At 45.3% G+C, this 20,000-nt stretch overlaps 1 protein-coding gene across 1 annotated transcript in view; it reads right to left on the bottom strand.

Annotated features, from left to right (window-relative positions):
- The window catches only part of lamc3 (laminin, gamma 3), a gene marked incomplete in the record, with an annotated part of 110,239 nt that overhangs the window by 14,241 nt on the left and 75,998 nt on the right, over window positions 1-20,000 (bottom strand). Inside the window, 7 exon segments of the mRNA XM_048259700.1 lie at window positions 1,220-1,482; window positions 1,955-2,399; window positions 7,341-7,519; window positions 8,162-8,304; window positions 8,536-8,689; window positions 12,076-12,327; window positions 13,961-14,149. Of these exon segments, the coding sequence (XP_048115657.1) occupies window positions 1,220-1,482; window positions 1,955-2,399; window positions 7,341-7,519; window positions 8,162-8,304; window positions 8,536-8,689; window positions 12,076-12,327; window positions 13,961-14,149 (1,625 nt within the window).

Here is a 20,000-nt window from a genome sequence, read left to right as displayed (position 1 = left end):
ACGAGTTTGTGTGTGTGTGTGTGTTTGTTTGTGTGTGTGTGTGTGTGTGTATGTGTGTAGGGGCGCCTTAATACCACCCGAGGCCCCTGGGCTATATGTTTTTTAAGCCCCACAACCGCAAATATTAGTTATGATTAAATGATACCCGGCCCGCGATCTGACCCGACACATAGCGCTTTTGGTTAATAACATGCAGTGTAGCCTATAATTATTCAGCCTTAAACGGGAACAGAAAGCCCTCGAATCACGTCAGCCTACCCATGACATCACTTATCAAAAAGGCTAGCCTATACTGCACGAAAACAAGCGTTGAACTTTTACAACACTGGCTGTAGGCTAAGTTAAAAGCTGGGTACACATATGGACGTTTAAAAGCTTTTTAAAAGTGCATGTATTTGTCGTGTCGGGGGGGTTCCCCAGGAGTTTTTTTGAAATTCTGTCTACTTAACACACCAGTTTAACGCAGTTTGGGAGGGACATAAATACTTTTAGCCTACAGAACAAGCTGGCTCATGTGACGTGAACATGGCTACCTTATACATTATCACTACACTACATGGAGACATATCTCATGTTAACAATGGAGAAAACATAACATAGACTATTATATGTGCGAATGGGTTAGCACAAACTTAGCTGTTGTTGAACGGAGATGCAGATCACTAATTCATTTCTTTGCGCCACAGCCCATGTTCTGCGTTCACTCCACTGAGACAAGTGAAATACATGTTTTTAAAGCCGTTTCATTTCCAGGCTTTTTGCTACGATATTTACCTGCTATGCCTTCTGTTTTCATGGACAGTTAGAGGAATCCACGTCATTCGTTTATCGTTGCTTCAATCCTACCTACGTTATCTCCAGAGTTTGTAAGATACGTTTGTCAGTCAGTTTCAGCCTCTCCTCTAGCTCCTCTACACACCCGTCGGGATTTATTACGTTTTGTTACATTTTGTTACACTTTAGAATTGGAGAAGACAAAGGGGGCCTCTGCATGGATGTAATTGTAGAGCAGTACGATGTGCTCAATTATTTAGGCTAGCTCCAGAGTAGGCTAATGACGCCGCGAATACGGACACACCGTTTATTATTATTATTGATTATCATTATTATTATTAGGAGGCCCCTCATTGGTCGAGGCCCCTGGGCTGAAGCCCAGGTAAGCCCCTGCATTAAGGCGCCTATGTGTGTGTGCGTGCGTGTGCGTGTGTGTTCCACTCACCATGTTGCCCAGGTCACGTGTTGCCTGCTCCAGCTGTGTCAGTACTCCCCTGACGGCACCGTAAGTCTCAATTAGAGGCTCACACTCCTCCGTCACTCTTCCCTCGTTCTTCTTCTCTTCTTCCTCTTTCTCCACCTCCATCCCTCCCTTCTGCTCTCGCAGGCTGCAGTTCATCACTGTGGCAACGCTGCGCAGGTGTAACTCCAGGGTGTGTGCAGATGTTTCCAGCTGTGAGAACTGCTTGATGAAGGCCTCACGCGCCTCTACAAGGAGGGGACATATAGAGTGTGTGAGTGTGTGTTTGTGTGTGTGTGTGTGTGTGTGTGCAGATGTTTCCAGCTGTGAGAACTGCTTGATGAAGGCCTCTTGCGACACTACAAGGAGGGAACAGTGGAGGAGTGTGTGAGTGTGTGAGTGTGTGAGTGTGTGTGTGTGTGTGTGTGTACTGTTCAATGTAGAGAACACAGGGAGTGACTCTGTACTATATGTCTGGAGCTGAGAAAGGTGTTCGATGAAAGTGTGACCTGCATCAGAGAGTGTGTGTAAGTTTGTTTATGTGTGAGTGTGGTTGTGTTTGTGTGTGAAAGTGTGAAACATGTGAAAGTGTGTGTGTGTGTGTGTGTATACAGTCTCCTCCAGCTGTGTAAATTGTTGGATCAAGGCCCCTCATGCCTCACATCAACATCATAAATCAAGAATGTATGTGTGTGTGTGTGTGTGTGTGTGTGTGCGCACCTTGTATGGCTAGGAAGTCCTCTATGGAGTTGGGGAGGTAGTCCTCATCCCGATACTCTTGCACCAAGTTGCTGCGCCACAGCTGGGATCGCTCATGCTGCCCGTGCACATGATGCTGGTGCACGTGTTGCTGCTCGTGCACATGATGCTGGTGCACGTGTTGCTGCTCGTGCCTGTGATGTTGCTGGTGCCCGTGTTGCTGCTGGTGCCTGTGTTGCTGCTGGTGCCCGTGATGCTCATGCACGCGTTGCTGCTCGTGCCCGTGTTGTTGCTGATGCCCGTGTTGCTGCTCGTGCCCGTGACGCTCATGCACGTGCTGCTGGTGCCTGTGAGGCTGGTGCAGGTAGTTGTGGTAGCGGTGCATCGGGCGTCTGGGCATGTTCCGGCAGTCGTAGTGTGCCAGCAGTTTCTCCAGGGCCTTCATTTTGGCCTTCAGCTGGGTAGCCTGCCGATCAGAGCAGAACAGCATATCAGGGGTCACTCTACAGACGGATAGCACTTCACAGAGAGACCTGAGGCTGCTCAGCGACTGGCCAGGTGAGACTGGAGTGGACCACGACCACCTGTCCAGAGAGGTGACATGGCATCATCACCTGTCCAGCCAGGTGAAATAACACCACCACCTGTCCAGAGAGGTGACATGGCATCATCACCTGTCCAGCCAGGTGAAATAACACCACCACCTGTTCAGAGAGGTGACATGGCATCATCACCTGTCCAGCCAGGTGAAATAACACCACCACCTGTTCAGAGAGGTGACATGGTTCCAACAACTGTCCAGGGAGGTGACATCATTCGGAGAGGTTATTGGCACATCAGAGTTTTCTCACTGTCTCCCACCCCACTCTCTTACCACCCACTCCACTCTCTTACCCCCCACTCCCACCCCACTCTCTTACCCCCACCCCCACTCCCACCCCACCCTCTTACCGCCCCCACTCTCCCACCGCACTCTCTTACCCCCCCACACTCTCCTATCACTCTCCCATCCAGTTCTCTTACCCCTAATCCCCCTACTCTCTCTACAGTCCTGAGATTTTTCCCATATGCCATCTCTGCTTGTATAAAATATTTATTCTGACTCTGTCTGACAGTGTTTTTTTTTTTTTTTTGCTACATCTTGTAGTTTCTTTCCAGATGTCACTAGATGTCACCCAACTTTGAGTTTGGGACTCAGTCCATGTCTGCAGTCTGCAGCAGACCCTAGTGAGTGCTCAGGGCTGGCATTCGTCTGAGTTCAGATGGAGCCAAAAGCCTGGGTGCCAGTACCCATAAGCCCAGGGTCTGGAGTTGCTGCCAGTGCTGTAAACTTAGGGACACTATTTCTTTTAAAACTGCAGCACTTTCTAATCTGTGGTCTGCACATTAAACACAAAGCGGAATCTCCATTCCCCTTCACTGTTAAATGGACTCTCCTGTTAAACAGACTCTACTGTTAAACGGACTTTCCTGTTAAACGGACTCTCCTGTTAAAGGTGCTCTAAGCGATGCTGGGTAACGTCACTTATGTTGACTTTCAAACAAAACAGAGAGCTAGCTTGCTACTCCCTCCCCCTCCCTCCGGTTCTGCTCCTGTGCAACTGAAACTCTCCTAAACGCGCATCTCTTTTGTGATTTGCTGGAACAGTTTGTTATGTTTTTATGGGCTAGGTTTGCCCAGGTTGTTTTGATGGCCGTTTTTGGAGCCTGGGCTGTCCACAGAGATCGCGTTTTTTTACAGTGTATTCAGGACACAGACAGCTAGCGGTTGGTTAGGTGATGTTTGCAGTAAGTGACATAAAATGTTTTAGCCTAATAAATGCGTGGCATCGCTCAGAGCACATTTAAGCGGACTCTCCTAGATCAGGCTTTTTGTGAAGTTTGTGACCTTTGTGACTCCTTGTGTATTTTTCTCTCTTTCTGAGAATGCAAATAAAGCCTTCTTGGAAGTGGCGTGTGTGTGTGTGTGTGTGTGTACAGTATGTGTGTGTGTGTGTGTGTGTGTGTGTAGGGCCCAAAGGTTTGTACTATGCCTCCTGTGTAAGGGTGTAATTGAAGAAAAGTGGAGAGGGGACTAATTTGGAGAACACTCGAGCACTCACAAACCTAACGACACCCTCCGCCCAGTCAGTGGATTATTAAATGATGGGAGAGCGCTGTAACTGCAGCGATTGTGGTCGTGATTTGCGTTGTGTGGGCTCATAACGAGCACGCAAACCTGCAAGGTTGTATTTCACAGCCCAGGAGTATGGGTGGAAGCAGAGAACAGCCACTCGGTGAACCGGAGGGGAAATTAAAACGTGTGTTTTCCTTAACGAGCTCCACAGTGATTCTCCCTCATTCTGCAGGCGGAGCAGGTGTGTTGTGAAATGACACGACAAAAATACATTTTTCCACCTACTCTTTCACAGAAAAAGGGAGCCTTTTCCAGGCAAAAAGTAATACAGTGCTCAGTGGGATGTAAAAGCTTTTCGATGACCACCATGGACATAAAAGCCTTTAGATCATGCTAAATTGAAGTACTCCCACATAGTCAGGTAGAACCCCAGGATAGGTGTGACATAAGGTACTAATGCAAATTTTTTGCATAAATTGATAGTTTAGGGGGTGTAGACTCAGAATCTGACGGGTGCCGCTCCGACACCCTTGAGCATTTTTTTTTAATGACCGCGCCCCCTTTTTTTGACCATAAAAAATAACTAGATGCACATTACTGTATAAACCCATCATGTATGGTATCAAATGAAAGCTCTTCTCAAACAGAAATCAATTATGTCAATAAAACAAGCTAAAAAGTTCCTCCAGAGAACATAATAACTCTAAAGCCTGGTAAGGTCACACCACTGAAATGGTAGGCTGAGCAACAAATTGTATCAACCCTCAACAATTAGTCAAATAGACAAAGTTATAAGGAACAAAGTACAACTTTCTCACAGATTCTGAAAGCAATGGAGCGGCACCCATCAGATTCTGAAAGGACACCCCCTTACCTATCAATTTATGCAAAAACATTGCATTAGTACCTTATGACACACTTAAGCCCAAATTCCACAAAGTTCTACCTGACAGAGTAGAAGTTATCGTGCTTGAGAAGCTATTCACACAATTATGCATGATTTTTTGTCTTGAGTGTGTGTTTGTGTGTGTGTTTATGTGTGTGCACACATTTATATGTGTGTATGCCTACACGTGTGTGTTTTTTTTGTAAAAGAGAGAGTGAAGTTCTCAGTTCTCAGAAGCTTTTAGCTTTTAAATCAGTAAATGGAGCAGGACCTAAATACCTATCAGACATGCTTAAGCAGTACACACCTTCTCATCCTCTCAGGTCTCAGGAGAATTACCTGTTAGTAAAACCTGCTGTTAGAACTAAACATGGTGAAGTAGAGTGACCAGACGTCCTCTTTTGCCCGGACATTTTGAAACATAAAAATGTGTCCGGGCGGAATTTCAAAGTCGTCCGGGATTTTGTTTATTCTAGCCTCAAACGTGTTTACAGGGAATTTGCATTGCTCTCTCTTTCATTCATGTTTCATTCATGGATAGCCTATATATCTATGTCTTTCATTCACATACTAGTCACGCCCTCCCCCTACAGTTCGCTTTGCATTGAGTGGAAAGTGTAGGGTGTTGAGCCTGACCATAGCTACCGTCATTGGTCGATAGTAATCTCAAACATTTAATTGGTCAGTCAGTCCCCTCAATAGCGCAAACTTCCTTGTTTAGTATAAGTTCACTGACAAATTAAAACGTAAATTTCCATGTTTTTGTCTCGGACGATATCAACATGAAGCTGAGTGCCTGACCTGCAAAGCAGGCACTTACATGTTGGTCGCAAATAAAGGTGCCAACGACCGACCTACAGGTAGGCTACACAATATTCAGCAAAGCATCGAATGCGGCGAAGGGTGAGAAACTCATCAGCTAAAGTTTTTCGACCTTAACATTCGTCTCCAAAACATTTTGATGGCACATCAACTCATAACCATAGACTGTAAAAAATATAACATGACGAACACTTCTGCCATTGTCTGAGCGGCCTTCTCTGGACGATTGCCGACCTAGCAACTTTCTAGCTTTGGGTAGGAAACTGCACTTTGGTTATCCCTTAAAACTGCCTTTAAGGAATAGCCTGCACACTGACAACAGCAGATGTCAATAATCCTCTATCTAGGCTACTGTAGCCTATATGCAGCTGAATTAAATATGTTGGCATAACATAAGGGATAGATGTAGGCCTATTTCTTTACAAAAAAATATCTAATAATAATTGATTGAAAAGAGGTAGGCCTAATAATAGACCAGACATGATTGAATAGATATAAGACAACATATATAAATGGACAACATATCGACATCAGTCCCCATCAACACAACTGTTTTCACAGGTCAGGATTATTAAGCTCTAAAACAGATTGTTCAAAATTATAGAGCTAGGCTATTGTAAAATATTCAGTTTGTATTTTCAGAAACACCTTGGATCAAATTTAGAGATATGCAACATTAAAGATGAGTTCCAAATATATCTTGCGCGTATAGAGCTCGCTTTTATTGTAATTATTGTTTTTGCACATTGAAAACTTTCAAGTGTTCAAAACAGTCTTTTGAGGCAGTGTTTTTCTGTTAGCGTTGGGCCGGCCAATCAAGCTTATTATCATACATAATCACCATGTCTGTTGACCCCCCCACACTGAAGTGTCCTCTTTTTCACAAACCCAAATCTGGTCACCCTAGGTGAAGTAGCTTTTAGCTGCCATGCGGCTCAGCTCTGGAGCCAACTTTTGGATGACATTAAAAAGGCCCTAACTGTAGCCAGTTTTAAATCTAGACTTAAAACTGTTCTCAGGTGCTTTCTGAGTTACAAATTCTGAATCTACTTTAAAAATTATTCTACCTTGTGTCTTTATTTTGTATTTTTAATTACCCATATTCTTTATTTTTAAGTGATTTTACGTTGTGCGTATTTTCTTTTTTATTGTGATCTTTACCTTTTAAACTATTCTTTGACTATTGCCCTTCTGTGCTTTTATTTGCTATTACTGTTTGCTTTTGTTAATGTAAAGCATATTGAATGACCTGTGTACAGTATGAAATGCACTATATAAATAAACTTGACTTGACTTGACTTTAGTTCTCTGGTCTTCTGCAAGGTGTTATTTCAGATTTCAGATGGCTCTCTATGCTAGGTGATGGCTGTTTGTAGTTGTTTTTTCTGAAATATTTATTTTGTTATTGTTAGTGCTGGCTGACCTCTGTTAGCAGTTTGTCTGACATTCGCACACACACACACACACACACACACATAAGCACTCACATACACACACTCATACGCACGCATTCACGCGCACGCACACACACACACACGCCCGCACGCACACACACACACACACACACACACACACACCCTTACCTGGTCTCTGATGAGACTGTAACACACGGGGCACTCCTCGCACTGGTGCGTGTGTCGGTTGTGGAAGTAGTTCATCTCACACTTGTCACACTTGTAGCCCACGAAACCCTGGCGACACAGGCAGGTTCCGTTGCCATGGCACTGCATGGAGACTGAGCCCATTGGGTCACAGTTACAGGCTGAGGTGGAGGGAGAGAGGGATGAGAAGGAGAGAGGGTGAAAGAGAGAGACACACCAATCAAGAGATAGAGATAGAGTGAGGGAGAGAGAGATAAAGAGAGGGAATGAGGGAGAGAGAGATAAAGAGAGGGAATGAGAATGGGAGAGAAAGACAGAGAGATATATAGAGAGAGAGATGATCTGTTTTTACATTTTGCTTGAGGTTTAATGGATTTTTTCCTGCAGTGCAAAAAGCAGAAGTCTTTTGTTTTTCCTAAGTTGACCATTTCATTTTCAGTTGACAGTTTAATGAGAGAACTAATTTGTTTCTCTGAAGTCAATCATGAAATTAAAAAGTCATATAAAAAAGTTCAGGCTGTGATTGTGTTTTTGATGTAACAAATTATTTTTTTTGTATATATACAGTCCTGATGCACCTAACTGGACTAATTTGTGCTGACATTCATGTATGTGTGTGTGTGTGTGTGTGTCTGTCTGTCTGTGTCTACTGTATGTGTGTGTGTGTGTGTGTGTGTGTCTGTCTGTCTGTGTCTACTGTATGTGTGTGTGGGTGTGTGTGTGTCTGTCTGTCTGTCTGTCTGTCTGTGTCTACTGTACAGTATGTGTGTGTGTGTGTGTGTGTGTGTGTGATCCTACTGTACCTCTGCACCCTCTGGACGAGAAACCAAAGAACCCCAGACGACAGGAGTCACATGATGTCCCCTGCACCCCCACGCGACACACACACTGGCCCGTGATTGGGTGACAGGCTGGTGATGAGGAGCCAATGGGATTGCAGTTACATCTAAGTGTAGTAGAGAAAGAAAAGGAGATGAGAGGCTGGTTCTGAACCCAGCCCAAATCCCACGGATAGAAAAGTCACCAGTGTGTCTCTGTCTCAATGTGTCCTTTGACAGGCTAATCTCAGGAGATTAGGTCTGGGGATTACGGATGCGGACACCATTCCCAGGTGTTCAATTAGACTGAGATTGATGTTCGCAGGAGTGACCTCCAAAAGCGATTACCCACAACGCACCTCTCGCAGCCCCGGCCTGGCTGCAGGTTGAAGAAGCCGGGTTCGCACTGCCCACAGTCGCGTCCAATCACGTCGCTCAGGCAACGGCACATGCCCGTCACGGGGTGGCACTCGTGCGGAGACCCAGAGGTGCCCGCAGGATTACAGTTGCATGCTGGGAAAAAGTAAACAAGTCAAACTACACGAATGCAAACAAAAACCATGCCAGGCCGTCACACTTGATGTAAACACAACATGATTGCCCCAGATGCTAACGAACAGCAGGACCGTCACAGTCCAGTTATGGCCAAAATGGCCACTCAAGATTCAAGCCGCGTAGATGCTAACCAACTAGAATAACACTGAGACACATGTTGTGATACTTCAGCTACTAACAAAAGCCATAAATCTAGCCGTAAATATGCCTAAATATCAAATCATATAAGCATATATAAACATCTAGCTATTTACATCAAGCCATATGTCTAGACTTTCATTTTCATTGGTACCATTCCACTGACGTGAATGTCCATCTTCCCTGTGGTGTGAAGCATTGTGTGTAAAGTAACACATCATTTTAGCTATCCTAAGGCTAAGTCTAAGCCTATTAGCCGCAGCCCTCTTTTGTTGAAATACTTTAATCAATTCAGCAGCCATGCCCATCTGGATGTTCTGAAAGGTTGGAACACCCAGACAGCTTTCTAAAGCCTTTCACTCTTTTCCAGACATCACACAAAGATCTGAAAGAATAAAGATTAGCTCATCCTATCCTGCATTTCAGATAGACATAAAACACACACATGCACGCATGCACGCACGCACGCACACGCACACACACACACACACACACACAAAGTAACACTCTCACTCTCTCTTTCTCTCTCTCTCTCACACACAGACACACACACACACTATGGTAATAATTCTATTTCATAGACACACCACTCTGCACACTAGTACAGTATGTAAGGGTTTTAGGATGGATGGTCATCTCTCTCTTTCTCTCTTCCTGTCCATCAAGCTCTCTCTCACACACACTCATGCTTATACACACACTCTCACACACTTATACACACCCAGTCACACACTCCAACACACTCTCCTGTCAGCTCACAGGGCTATGTCTTTATTTTACATGGCGCGGTGCAGAGGCCAGATCATGATGACAGGTGTCTTTGCTGAGCCAATTTATCTTCTCTGTGAAGAGACAGACAGTCTCTCTTGCTCTCTCTCTCACACACACACACTGATGCATGCATGCACACAGACTCACACACTCACACACACACACACACACACACACACACACACACACACACACACACACACACAGGTACATACACTTACACTCACTGACACACACACACACACACACACATGCACACTCACTGACACACACACACACACATACACACACACACACTCACACATACACACACACACACACACACACACACACACCGCCCTAAATCTCTCTTCCTGTCTTTTAGTGCTGCTTCTATAGTATCTCCTTCACTCCCTCATAGGCCTGTCACCGTGGTGATGGGGGGATATGAACAGATCTCATTTCCAGCTGCACTGCATGAAGACTTGAGAAAGACAAAATGCAAAGACATTCAACTCTCTCTCTCTCTCTCTCTCTCTCTCTCTCTCTCACCCTTTCAACCCCCCAAAACTAGAAAGACAATCCCCCCAAAATGCAGAGCCATTCAACTTTCTCTCTTTCTCTCTCTCTCTCTCTCTCACACACACCCTTTCAATCCCCCCAAAATGCAGAGCCATTCAACTTTCTCTCTTTCTCTCTCTCACGCACCCTCTCTCTATCCCTCTCTCCTACTGGTTTCTACCTGGTTTCTCTGTTCACTCTCTTGTGGAGTGCTCGTCTTGAGAACAACACACAGTGGGTCCGAAATGTCCAAAATGGAAGGCAGCTGTCTGCTGCCTTGCTGTCTTCAGCTCTCGACCGAGTCACTTGCCGTGGCAGGCATTTAGGTACCGGCTACGAACTTTGTTTCGGACAGCCTAGCAAGATAGCAACACAGAACGCCGTTGTCAGGATACCAGAAAAGAAGAATAACATAACATTCGATTGCTCACAATAAAATAGAATTTTGGACATTGAAGGCAGCCTGAAGATCTGAGCATCTGAACATCTATGCTGCCTTCAAAATTTGGAAAAATGAAGGTGTCTTATAAGGCAGCATTTTTGATTCGGACATGCCACGATACCTCGCTCCACTTCATTTTTTCCCGTTTTGTACAGGCCCAATGAGTCACTCCTAACACATTCTGCAGTGGTGCTAAGTGGAATCCACAGCCCAAATGCCACGGAATGGGCCTGCTGTGTTCTGAACTCCATCCAGTTTGACATTCAGCACCTCATCTGAAGAGTGGGCTGGTGGGTGGGCCAGCTGGGCTGAGAACTCCATTCCCTGTGTCATCTAACACAGCGTGTTTGAGTTAGTCACCAATCAAAGGATCCTAGATAGCAGTGGAGTTACATGCCAGCTCAGAGCCAGCACAGACCCAGATCAGAGCCAGATCAGAGCCAGATCAGAGCCAGATTAGAGCCAGCACAGACCCAGATCTGAGCTAGCACAGAGCCAGATCAGAGCCTGGCAATGTTGCAACACCAGTGTGCTGCCTCCTACCTGTTCACTGCCTGTGGAGGCAATTGAGAGCGTAATGGCTCTGCTTGTTTGGCGTTGACAAAGCTCTCTGGGCTGCTGCCCTGTGCGAGGGGATTAAAGTGTGTGTCATATGAAATCCTGGAGCTCTGTCTAACACACCTGCAGACGTTCCCACACTGTTGATGGAAGCTCCACTCGCTCACCTATTAATCTGTGATTTAGTGCCCTCACACACACACACACACACACACACACACACACACACACACACACACACAAACACAAACATATCACACACACACACAAACATATCACACACGCACATACACACACACACACACACACACACACACACATACACACACACACACACACACACTCGCTCTGCTATTAATCTGTGATTTAGTGCCCTTGTAGTTCTGAACTTTTAAGCTCCTTGAAAAACATGTTCTTTTCCCGTCTCTCCCCCTCTCAGAGGCGGTCCCTGTGGAAACGCTAATGGCACTTTTCAGAGAAATTATTTTAAAGTTCCAAGAATCCAGACACACACACACACACACACACACACACACATGCAAAAACACTTTGTCACACTGACAAAAAATACACCCACTCATTCTCTCAATCATGCCTCCACTAATTTTCACAAGCCAAACATTTTTCCATTAATTTTTTCACAAGGAAAAAACATATGCATACACACAAAATAATATCTATTATATGGACACACAGACACAGGAAGGACCACACACACACACAGACACTCACACACACAAATAAACTCCACATACACCTACACACACACACACACACACACACACACACACACACACACACACACACACACACACACAGAGAGAGATGTGCACACAAATAAAGACAAAGACACACACACACACACACACTACAGGGACCACTCTGGCACACTCACGTTTGCACTTCTGGGAGGGGTTGCGGTCCGGTTCCATCGCATCGCCATAGTAACCGGGCTGGCAACGTTCGCAGTGGTCACCGGCTGTGTGTCCAAGGCATTTCAGACAGCGCCCCGTCACATGGTCACACACACCCAACGCGTTGGGGTCCACGTTAAAGTTACACTCGCACCTCACACACGGGCGCACTGCGCCCCGTAGCCCCAGGGGGTCGCCGTAGAAACCGTCCTCACACATCTCACACCTGGTGCCTGTCAGTAAAGAGAGAGACACACCTCAGAACACCAGAACTCACACACACACACATACAAACACAATTGTTATGTGAAGTGCACGCTCACACACACATTTACACACACACACACGCTCTCGCACACATATACACACATACACATACAAACACAATTGTTATGTGTAGTGCACGCTCACATACACACACACACACACTCTCTCTCTCACACACACATACACACACACACACACACACACACACACAGAAGAATGCAGATACATTGGACACACACATACACACACACACGTGCTCTCACACACACATACAAGTGCACTACACAAAACAATACACACACACTCTCACACACATACATACACACACACACACATACAGAAGAATGCAAATACATAGACTCACACATACACAAACACACACGCACATGTTGTTCAAGAGGAAACGCAGCTTGTGTCTTCTTCTATAATAAAATGTAATTATCACTCTTTACTTTTGTCAAAGCAATTACCTGCAGCCTGCTGCCACCATTCCCTTGACAACAGGACAACAGCCAACATCTCAAAAGCCGTACACACGCTTCCCCTCTATTTCCTGGTAATTACAGATGCTTTTGAGACAAACACTATGGCAAAACTCACTAAAGCGCACCGTCAACAAACACTCTACCCCCCACACACACACCTCAAACACACTCGAACCCCCCCACCCTCCGGAAAATAAAGGGAAGTAAAGATGTATTTTAGAGGCAAGGAGGGTGTCTTGTTTGTCTCTGAGCATGAATCAGAAGAGGAAGAGGTAAGTAGTGTGTGTTGGTCGCTCAGAGAGGCTCAGTGTTAGCCGTGTGGGCCTGGTGAATGTGACACGCATCAGAATTACGAGGAAGAAGCTGCAGCAGCACTAATTGGAGAGGGATCGACCATCCTCAGTGAGCACCTCCACCTTCAGGTTTCAGATGGAGAGAAACGCCTGGCTCTTTGTCACGCTGGTTGGGGAGTAGAGGGTTCAAAGACCGGGCTGTGTGAACGTTAAACACCTACGCTGGCTTTGAGGCGACCATTAAAACGGACTAATTGGCACGAAGTGGAGGTTAACGAGGGATTGTGTAGGAAGCCCACACTCACAGATTAAAAGTCCTCTCTGGGTCTAGGAGGTGTGTAACCACTAGCATTGGCTAATTAGCGTGAGTGGTAGAGCCTGAAGTAGCAAAACAAATGACCTGGTTAAGGAGACGAGTGCAGCAAAGACAAAGAAGGCGTTTCAAAACCGTTTAACACTTAGAATGTTCAGTGTCTGTGTTCCGTGCTCCATGTCTGCGTGACGGGGGGCGGAGTGTGTTTCTTTAGGGGCATTCGACTCCATGTAGCTGCCTGCAGCCGTCTTAAGCTGACTGCATAACACAATTATTTCTGAGATTCTGAAATGTTTTCAACCCGGAATTGTGAGTACGTCATGGTTGAAAACTCTATTTCTGAGAGTCTGAAGTAGATAATCACGTTATGCAGTCAGCTTAAGACTGCTGCAGGCAGCTACATGGAGTCGAATGCCCCTTTTAACCATTTAACCTCTGGAATGTTCCATCTCTGCTTGAGGGCGGTTGCCCACTGCTTTAACTGATAAGTAGAAGGTATTTGACTCACCCCTCTGTCCATGGGGGCAGTTGGTACAGACCACATCCCCTGTGTCAGGCAGCTGGGCACAGGTGGTGCGGTCCGGACAGGGGCAGGGCTGGCAGTCTCTGGAGCTGCCAATCAATGCATTGCCGTAGTAACCATCCAGGCATCTCTCACAGGTTGGACCAGTAGTGAAATCTGTGCAGGTGCACTCTCCTGAAACACACACACACACACACACACACATATGAGACATTTTGAAAGCATGCACAGTCGCAGTGGCGCAAAAAGTGGGTATGCGCTATATGCGGCGCATAGGGGCGCAACACCATGGGGGCGCCAAAGCGATATATTTATTTGGTATCTGGTATCAGGCTAGAGTAGGCGCCCTATCTCTTAAGATTCCATCATAGAATTTTGACATAGAAGAGGGAGTGGGGGCGCCGTGAGCACTGATCGAGCAGTTAGGCCTACGAGTAGTGAGTTGCCGTCTATGGAAAAAGATGGATACAGCAAAAAAGCTGTCGGTGGCTAAAAAAAAAAGAGACAGAGGGAAAAGAAGATGGCATGTCAAGGGATGCGACAGCAGTTAAATAAGTGGATGGTGAAAGGCAACAGGTAGGATTTAAAGTGTGACGTCTCTGTGCTTGGAGGCTTGCAAATATTCATGTTAACAGATTAGCGTTTGCTAAGCATATGCAGATTGAAACATATCTTATTCCATTCAGATAGCTAGGTGGCTACCATGCTCATACTGCACTTTTAATGGCAAACAAAAATGTCACGCTAGCAACAACTCATTACATGTTTCCATATCCCAACAATGAAGGCTCCTTGTAATAACTTACTATTGTGTTGTCAATGTGGCGCAAACAAACAAGGCAAGAGTTGGATCAGCCTTCTTTGCGAGTAACAGCTGGCAAAAGGACGTTATGAGAACCGTTTAGACTCTCTTAAAGTGACAATGCACCATTTATCAATACTTCATCAAGTTAAACATCAAATTGGCAGTTTTTGTGTGTTTGTTTGTGTTTTTTTTTTTTTTTTGGGTGCTGCTGCGCCTCTGCACAGTCACACACACACACACACACATATTTGTTCCATCTGAATCTCTCATACTCTTAAAAATGCCAAAGACATCTTGGCAAGTGTCTACATGGCATGAACTAATACTGCCATCTTCACCAATGCAATCAAGAGCATACATGGACACACTCTCAGACACCTTTATTTTCAGACACGCACAAACACCACAAACACTCCCTTTCTCTCTCTGACAGACACACACACACACACGCACAGAAGAACACAACGCTCCACAAAGTGCCAGTGTGGATTAGGAGGAGGAGGAGAAACGAGAGTAGGGAGCATGATCTTTCTGACGGTTCTTCAAAAACACTGGATACCAAGCAGACTCTCTCTGTGTACAGCTGAATGTTTCACAGCCGCCTTCAGAGCCAGGCAGTCCTGCAGCCTGCCAGTTTCCACATAAAGGCAGCCCAGAACATGCACCTGGGAGTGACAGAATCCATTTTGATTCATTGATTCACCACCTCTGTCTACTCGCTTCTCTCTCCATACACATGCACATGTGATGTGTAGCTCACCCATGGGAACACACGCACACACACACACACACACACACACACACACACACACACACACACACACACACACACTCACATCAAACCATGCAGTGAACAGTTGAGAGAAAGTGGAATAGAACATTATGTCCAATATTCCAATATGTGGTTTAATGTTCTGCATTGTGACCAATATTCCAATATGTGGTTTAATGTTCTGCATTTCTCATTAGTGGGTCACTTTGATACTAAAAGTATGATTCTATGTAATGACTGTATGATATCTGTACTGTCCCTGTGTATATCTATGTGTGACTGTATTTAGAGATAAGCGGGAATATTATGACTTTGCAGTGTTTCAGTGTTCTGCATGGCTGCGTCAGAAGCTATCTGCTCCGGATTGCCAGGTTGCCACTAATCAGCCTGATTCAGTGTAGTCCACGTGAGATGGGATGACCAACGCCATCTCCCGTCAGCCTGGAAGGATACCTAAACCCTAACTATTTCCTTGTCTAGTTAGAGCAGCTGATGGATCTTTAGGTGAAGTCATGCTGTCTCTCCCTTGATGCGCATCATTGTAAATAAACTCTGTTCCTGATTTTTCATACTATTGGTCTGACTGGGTCTCTATTCATCTATGGTATCAAAATTACCATCAGTGAACCATGTTGACTGTGCTCATTTGACAGAACCAGGGCATGGCATGTAGTACACCTCACAGCCTGCAGGAGGCAGTGTGTAACTGCAGTGGAGAATGAGAAAAAAGTGAAGGAGAGAGAGAGAAAAGAGAGAGAAAACTGCAAAATCGGGATCTAAATTCAGCTAGATTGTAATTGCTTTAGGGACACTAAGCATAGGCGTCAGAGGGATAGAAAAAGGGAGAGGGAGAGAAGGAGAAAGAGAGAAGGAGAGAGAGGGAGAGAAGGAGAAAGAGAAGGAGAGAGAGGGAGAGAAGGAGAGAGAGGGAGAGGAAAAGTAGGGGGAAAGCAGACATGAATGAGGTTCAGAAGACCTTCAAGAAGTCCAGCACAATCCCCCTGTAGCGCAGGAGATTACCAAGCTTGTGTTCCCCCTGCAGAACACTCATTCAGAGAAATGAGCTGGAGAACTGGAGAAACCCTAACAGCTCTTCTCCACACACACACACACACACACACACACACACACACACAGACTGACACACGCACACATGCACACACACACTAACGCACGCACGCACACACATGCGCACACACACACACACACATGCACACACACATGCACACACGCATGCACACACACATATACACACATGCACGCACGCGCACGCACTCACACTCACACATGCACACACACACTAACGCACGCACGCACACACATGCGCACACACACACACACATGCACACACGCATGCACACACACATATACACACATGCACGCACGCGCACTCACACTCACACACTCACACACACACACACACACACACACACACACACACACACACACACACACAGCCCCTCATGTCCATATTCCTACAGGAGGCTGCTGCCGCTGCTTTCGGCCCTCTAATCGATTTGCTGCCACTTGGCCCTGCAATGAAATACTTCACTCTCTGGCAATATTTGATAAAGCCCGCGTCCCAGAGGCTGCCGACTCCGGCTTTTTGTCGGTCAAGTGGAGGTGGATGGGAGAGGCTGATACTGGACAAAAGAACAGAAATGTTGAGTCGAGGATTGACTGAGGAGAGCTAATAAATGTATAATCAATAGCGCGGACATGAATGGATTCATTTAGTTTGTGTGTGCATAGGTTTAAGTGCGCCAATGCAGTGTGTGTGTGTGGCAAAACTATGTGTGTGTGTGCCAACACTATATTTGTGTGTGTGTGTGTGTGTGTCTGTGACATGGACGGCTTAGACCAGAATAATGATAAGCAGCTGTGTGAAGGACAAATGAAACTTTTCCACAAACATGTAAACAAAATCAAATATGCACACACACACACAAAGGGAGAGAGAGAGACAGAGAGAAAGAGTGAGACAGATAGAAAGAGAGAGAGACAGAGAGAGAGATAATGACACACACAGGAGAAAGTTCAAGCATAGGGGCACACACACACACACACACTGAGTCACACAGAAGGCCAGACTCCATGACAGGAATGTTAATCACCGGCTCCCACCACCCCAAGCTGCAGCTAAAGAAAAATGGCGCAGACAGAAGGAAAGCCCTCGCACCTGACACCCTCTCTAAATTCAGCCGTTACCATGACAACACGCCAAGAAAGGAAAACAGTGTATTTACCAAATGGATGAGTTAATGAATGGGGGTCTGAATTAACACATGGGGGGAAGGAATGAATGAATGGATGGATGGGTGGATGGATGGATATTTGGATAAACAGATACATGACTATTACCAGTGGCCTTTTATATTCTATACAATGGTCAAGGATGTTGCACACATCATAGACATAGCCATTTTTTTTTTTATCTATGGCACAACATGGCAGCTATAGCACCTGGTCTTTAGGGATCATGGCTGCATTTATAGGGTCACATTAAGTGTCCTTATTTGAACATATTGTCATATTGTGATATATCTACAAATATGCATTGTGTAACGCATTCACTATGGATATGGGGAACACAAAAGAGTTATGGGTCAGAATTCAAAGACAATTCAAAAGCACTCGGAGAAAGAAAATAACAAGTTTCTCCTCTGTCCTCTTCAGGATGGAGCGTGCGTGCACACACACACACACACACACACACACACACACACACACACACACACACACAATCTCAATAACTCACACTCAGACATTTTTTACTGGAGGCTAAGCCAATCAGACGGTCATTAGAAGCGGACCAACACCCAAGAAAATGAGAAATGATTAAATTATCATTATTGCAGCTGACCAACTACCTGAGGAGAAACACTTGGCAACACTGATCACAAAAGACATTTGCCTGTGTCCAACAGAAATAAATCACACTGCCCTTGGTCCTTTCCTCACCACAACATCCCCTTCACTCACACAGCTGCATAGCCCTCCATGTTAACCTCTCCATCTGCAGCGCTAGGCCGCTAGCTAGCTACTATCTGCATTGTAGCTGGGTTGATGCAGAAATTAGGGGGTTTCAAATGGAATAGCTCAAGGTTGGGAGTTTAATCCAAGGAAATGTTACCATTGTTCCAAGGGGAATGTCCCTGTAATTACTTAGTTTAAGTTCAACTCTGGATAAGAGTGTCAGCTAAATGGTAAACAATACATCGGTTTAATATGTAATGTAATGTTGCTTTCTATTGTGACTGCTAACTAACTGCATTATACTGCACTGTAGATCTCTGTGTTAACCTTTCCGTCAGCAATATTACTCTCCATTTGAACCTTTCTGTACAGCTCTGTTAGCTGATAAAGGCCCCCTATGCAACATTTTCAACAGTTTAGAAATCATGGTGATGGTTAAATGACCTGTTGTGGTGAAAATGGAATTCCCTGCTCCCCCTACCGTCTCCTAGCAGAAAACCAGCCTGGCAAGATCTGCATCTGCGTACCGGCAAAGTCTGAATCAGGAAGTCTCGTGAGAAGCGAGAACGAGCGAGAAACACAAAATGCTTAAAATTCTCTGGACATACACATGCCCCCCTCAAGCACCGGTTAGCCATGCCGGCTAGCTATAAGAACAAGCAGTGATGGCTTCATTTTTATGATGTTAATCATGGCAAAGCCAGTGCAAAGACCAAAGAGATGGTTGTGAAATATGCACCCCAAAACTGTAGGGGGAACTTCTGAAAGTGAGAAGTTGGTGAAGAAATGATAAGAGTTACAAAGTGGAGCTTTAACTGACTCTCTTCCTTTTTCTCTATCTTTTTTTCTTCTTCTTTAAACAAGACCATCTCATCATTTAAGTGGCAAATACATTTCCAGGCCTGTGCGTCTGTTTCCCCCGGCTAAGAAACAACGGAGCCGCGTGAGAATATCAAGTCCATTAGCGGAGCTCGCACTGTAATTATGCTGATACCTAATGAAGCATGAAGTGCCACCGAAAGATCATTACTGCCTCTGTAGTGGGCTAGCTAATTCACAGCCATCCATCACCCAAAACCAAGCACTTACTATGAGAACAACGGGACTAGCGTTAGCGCAGATCCATTATTAGCTGTCCACTTAAAGCAGCAAATGATTTTACAAGTGGAGGGTGTAAGCTCAGTAGTGTTCAGTCTGAGTGGTTAAGAGGATGCTGAGAGTATAGGGCCTCTGTTATTGGTTGATATGTACAGCTTTCTTTACTTCCTGTCTGCAGGGTTTCCTGTTCATGCCTGTTCGGATACCTGACTGAGTTATCCTCAGCTCTCTTCTTTCTTAGTCTCCTCTTACAGTCTTTCTTTCTTTCTTTCTTTTTCTCTCTCCATTTTTGCCTTCCTTTCAACCTCTATCCATACCCCTTTCTGCACTTTCTTTCTGGCTCATGCATTCATTTCTCTCTCTCTCTCTCTTTA

This window comes from Alosa alosa, chromosome 12 (genome assembly GCF_017589495.1).
Source record: "Alosa alosa isolate M-15738 ecotype Scorff River chromosome 12, AALO_Geno_1.1, whole genome shotgun sequence".
NCBI classification, from domain to species: Eukaryota; Metazoa; Chordata; class Actinopteri; order Clupeiformes; family Clupeidae; genus Alosa; species Alosa alosa.
The sequence above is the reverse complement of the archived record's forward strand: the minus strand, read 5'-3'. Positions and strand labels throughout refer to the sequence as shown.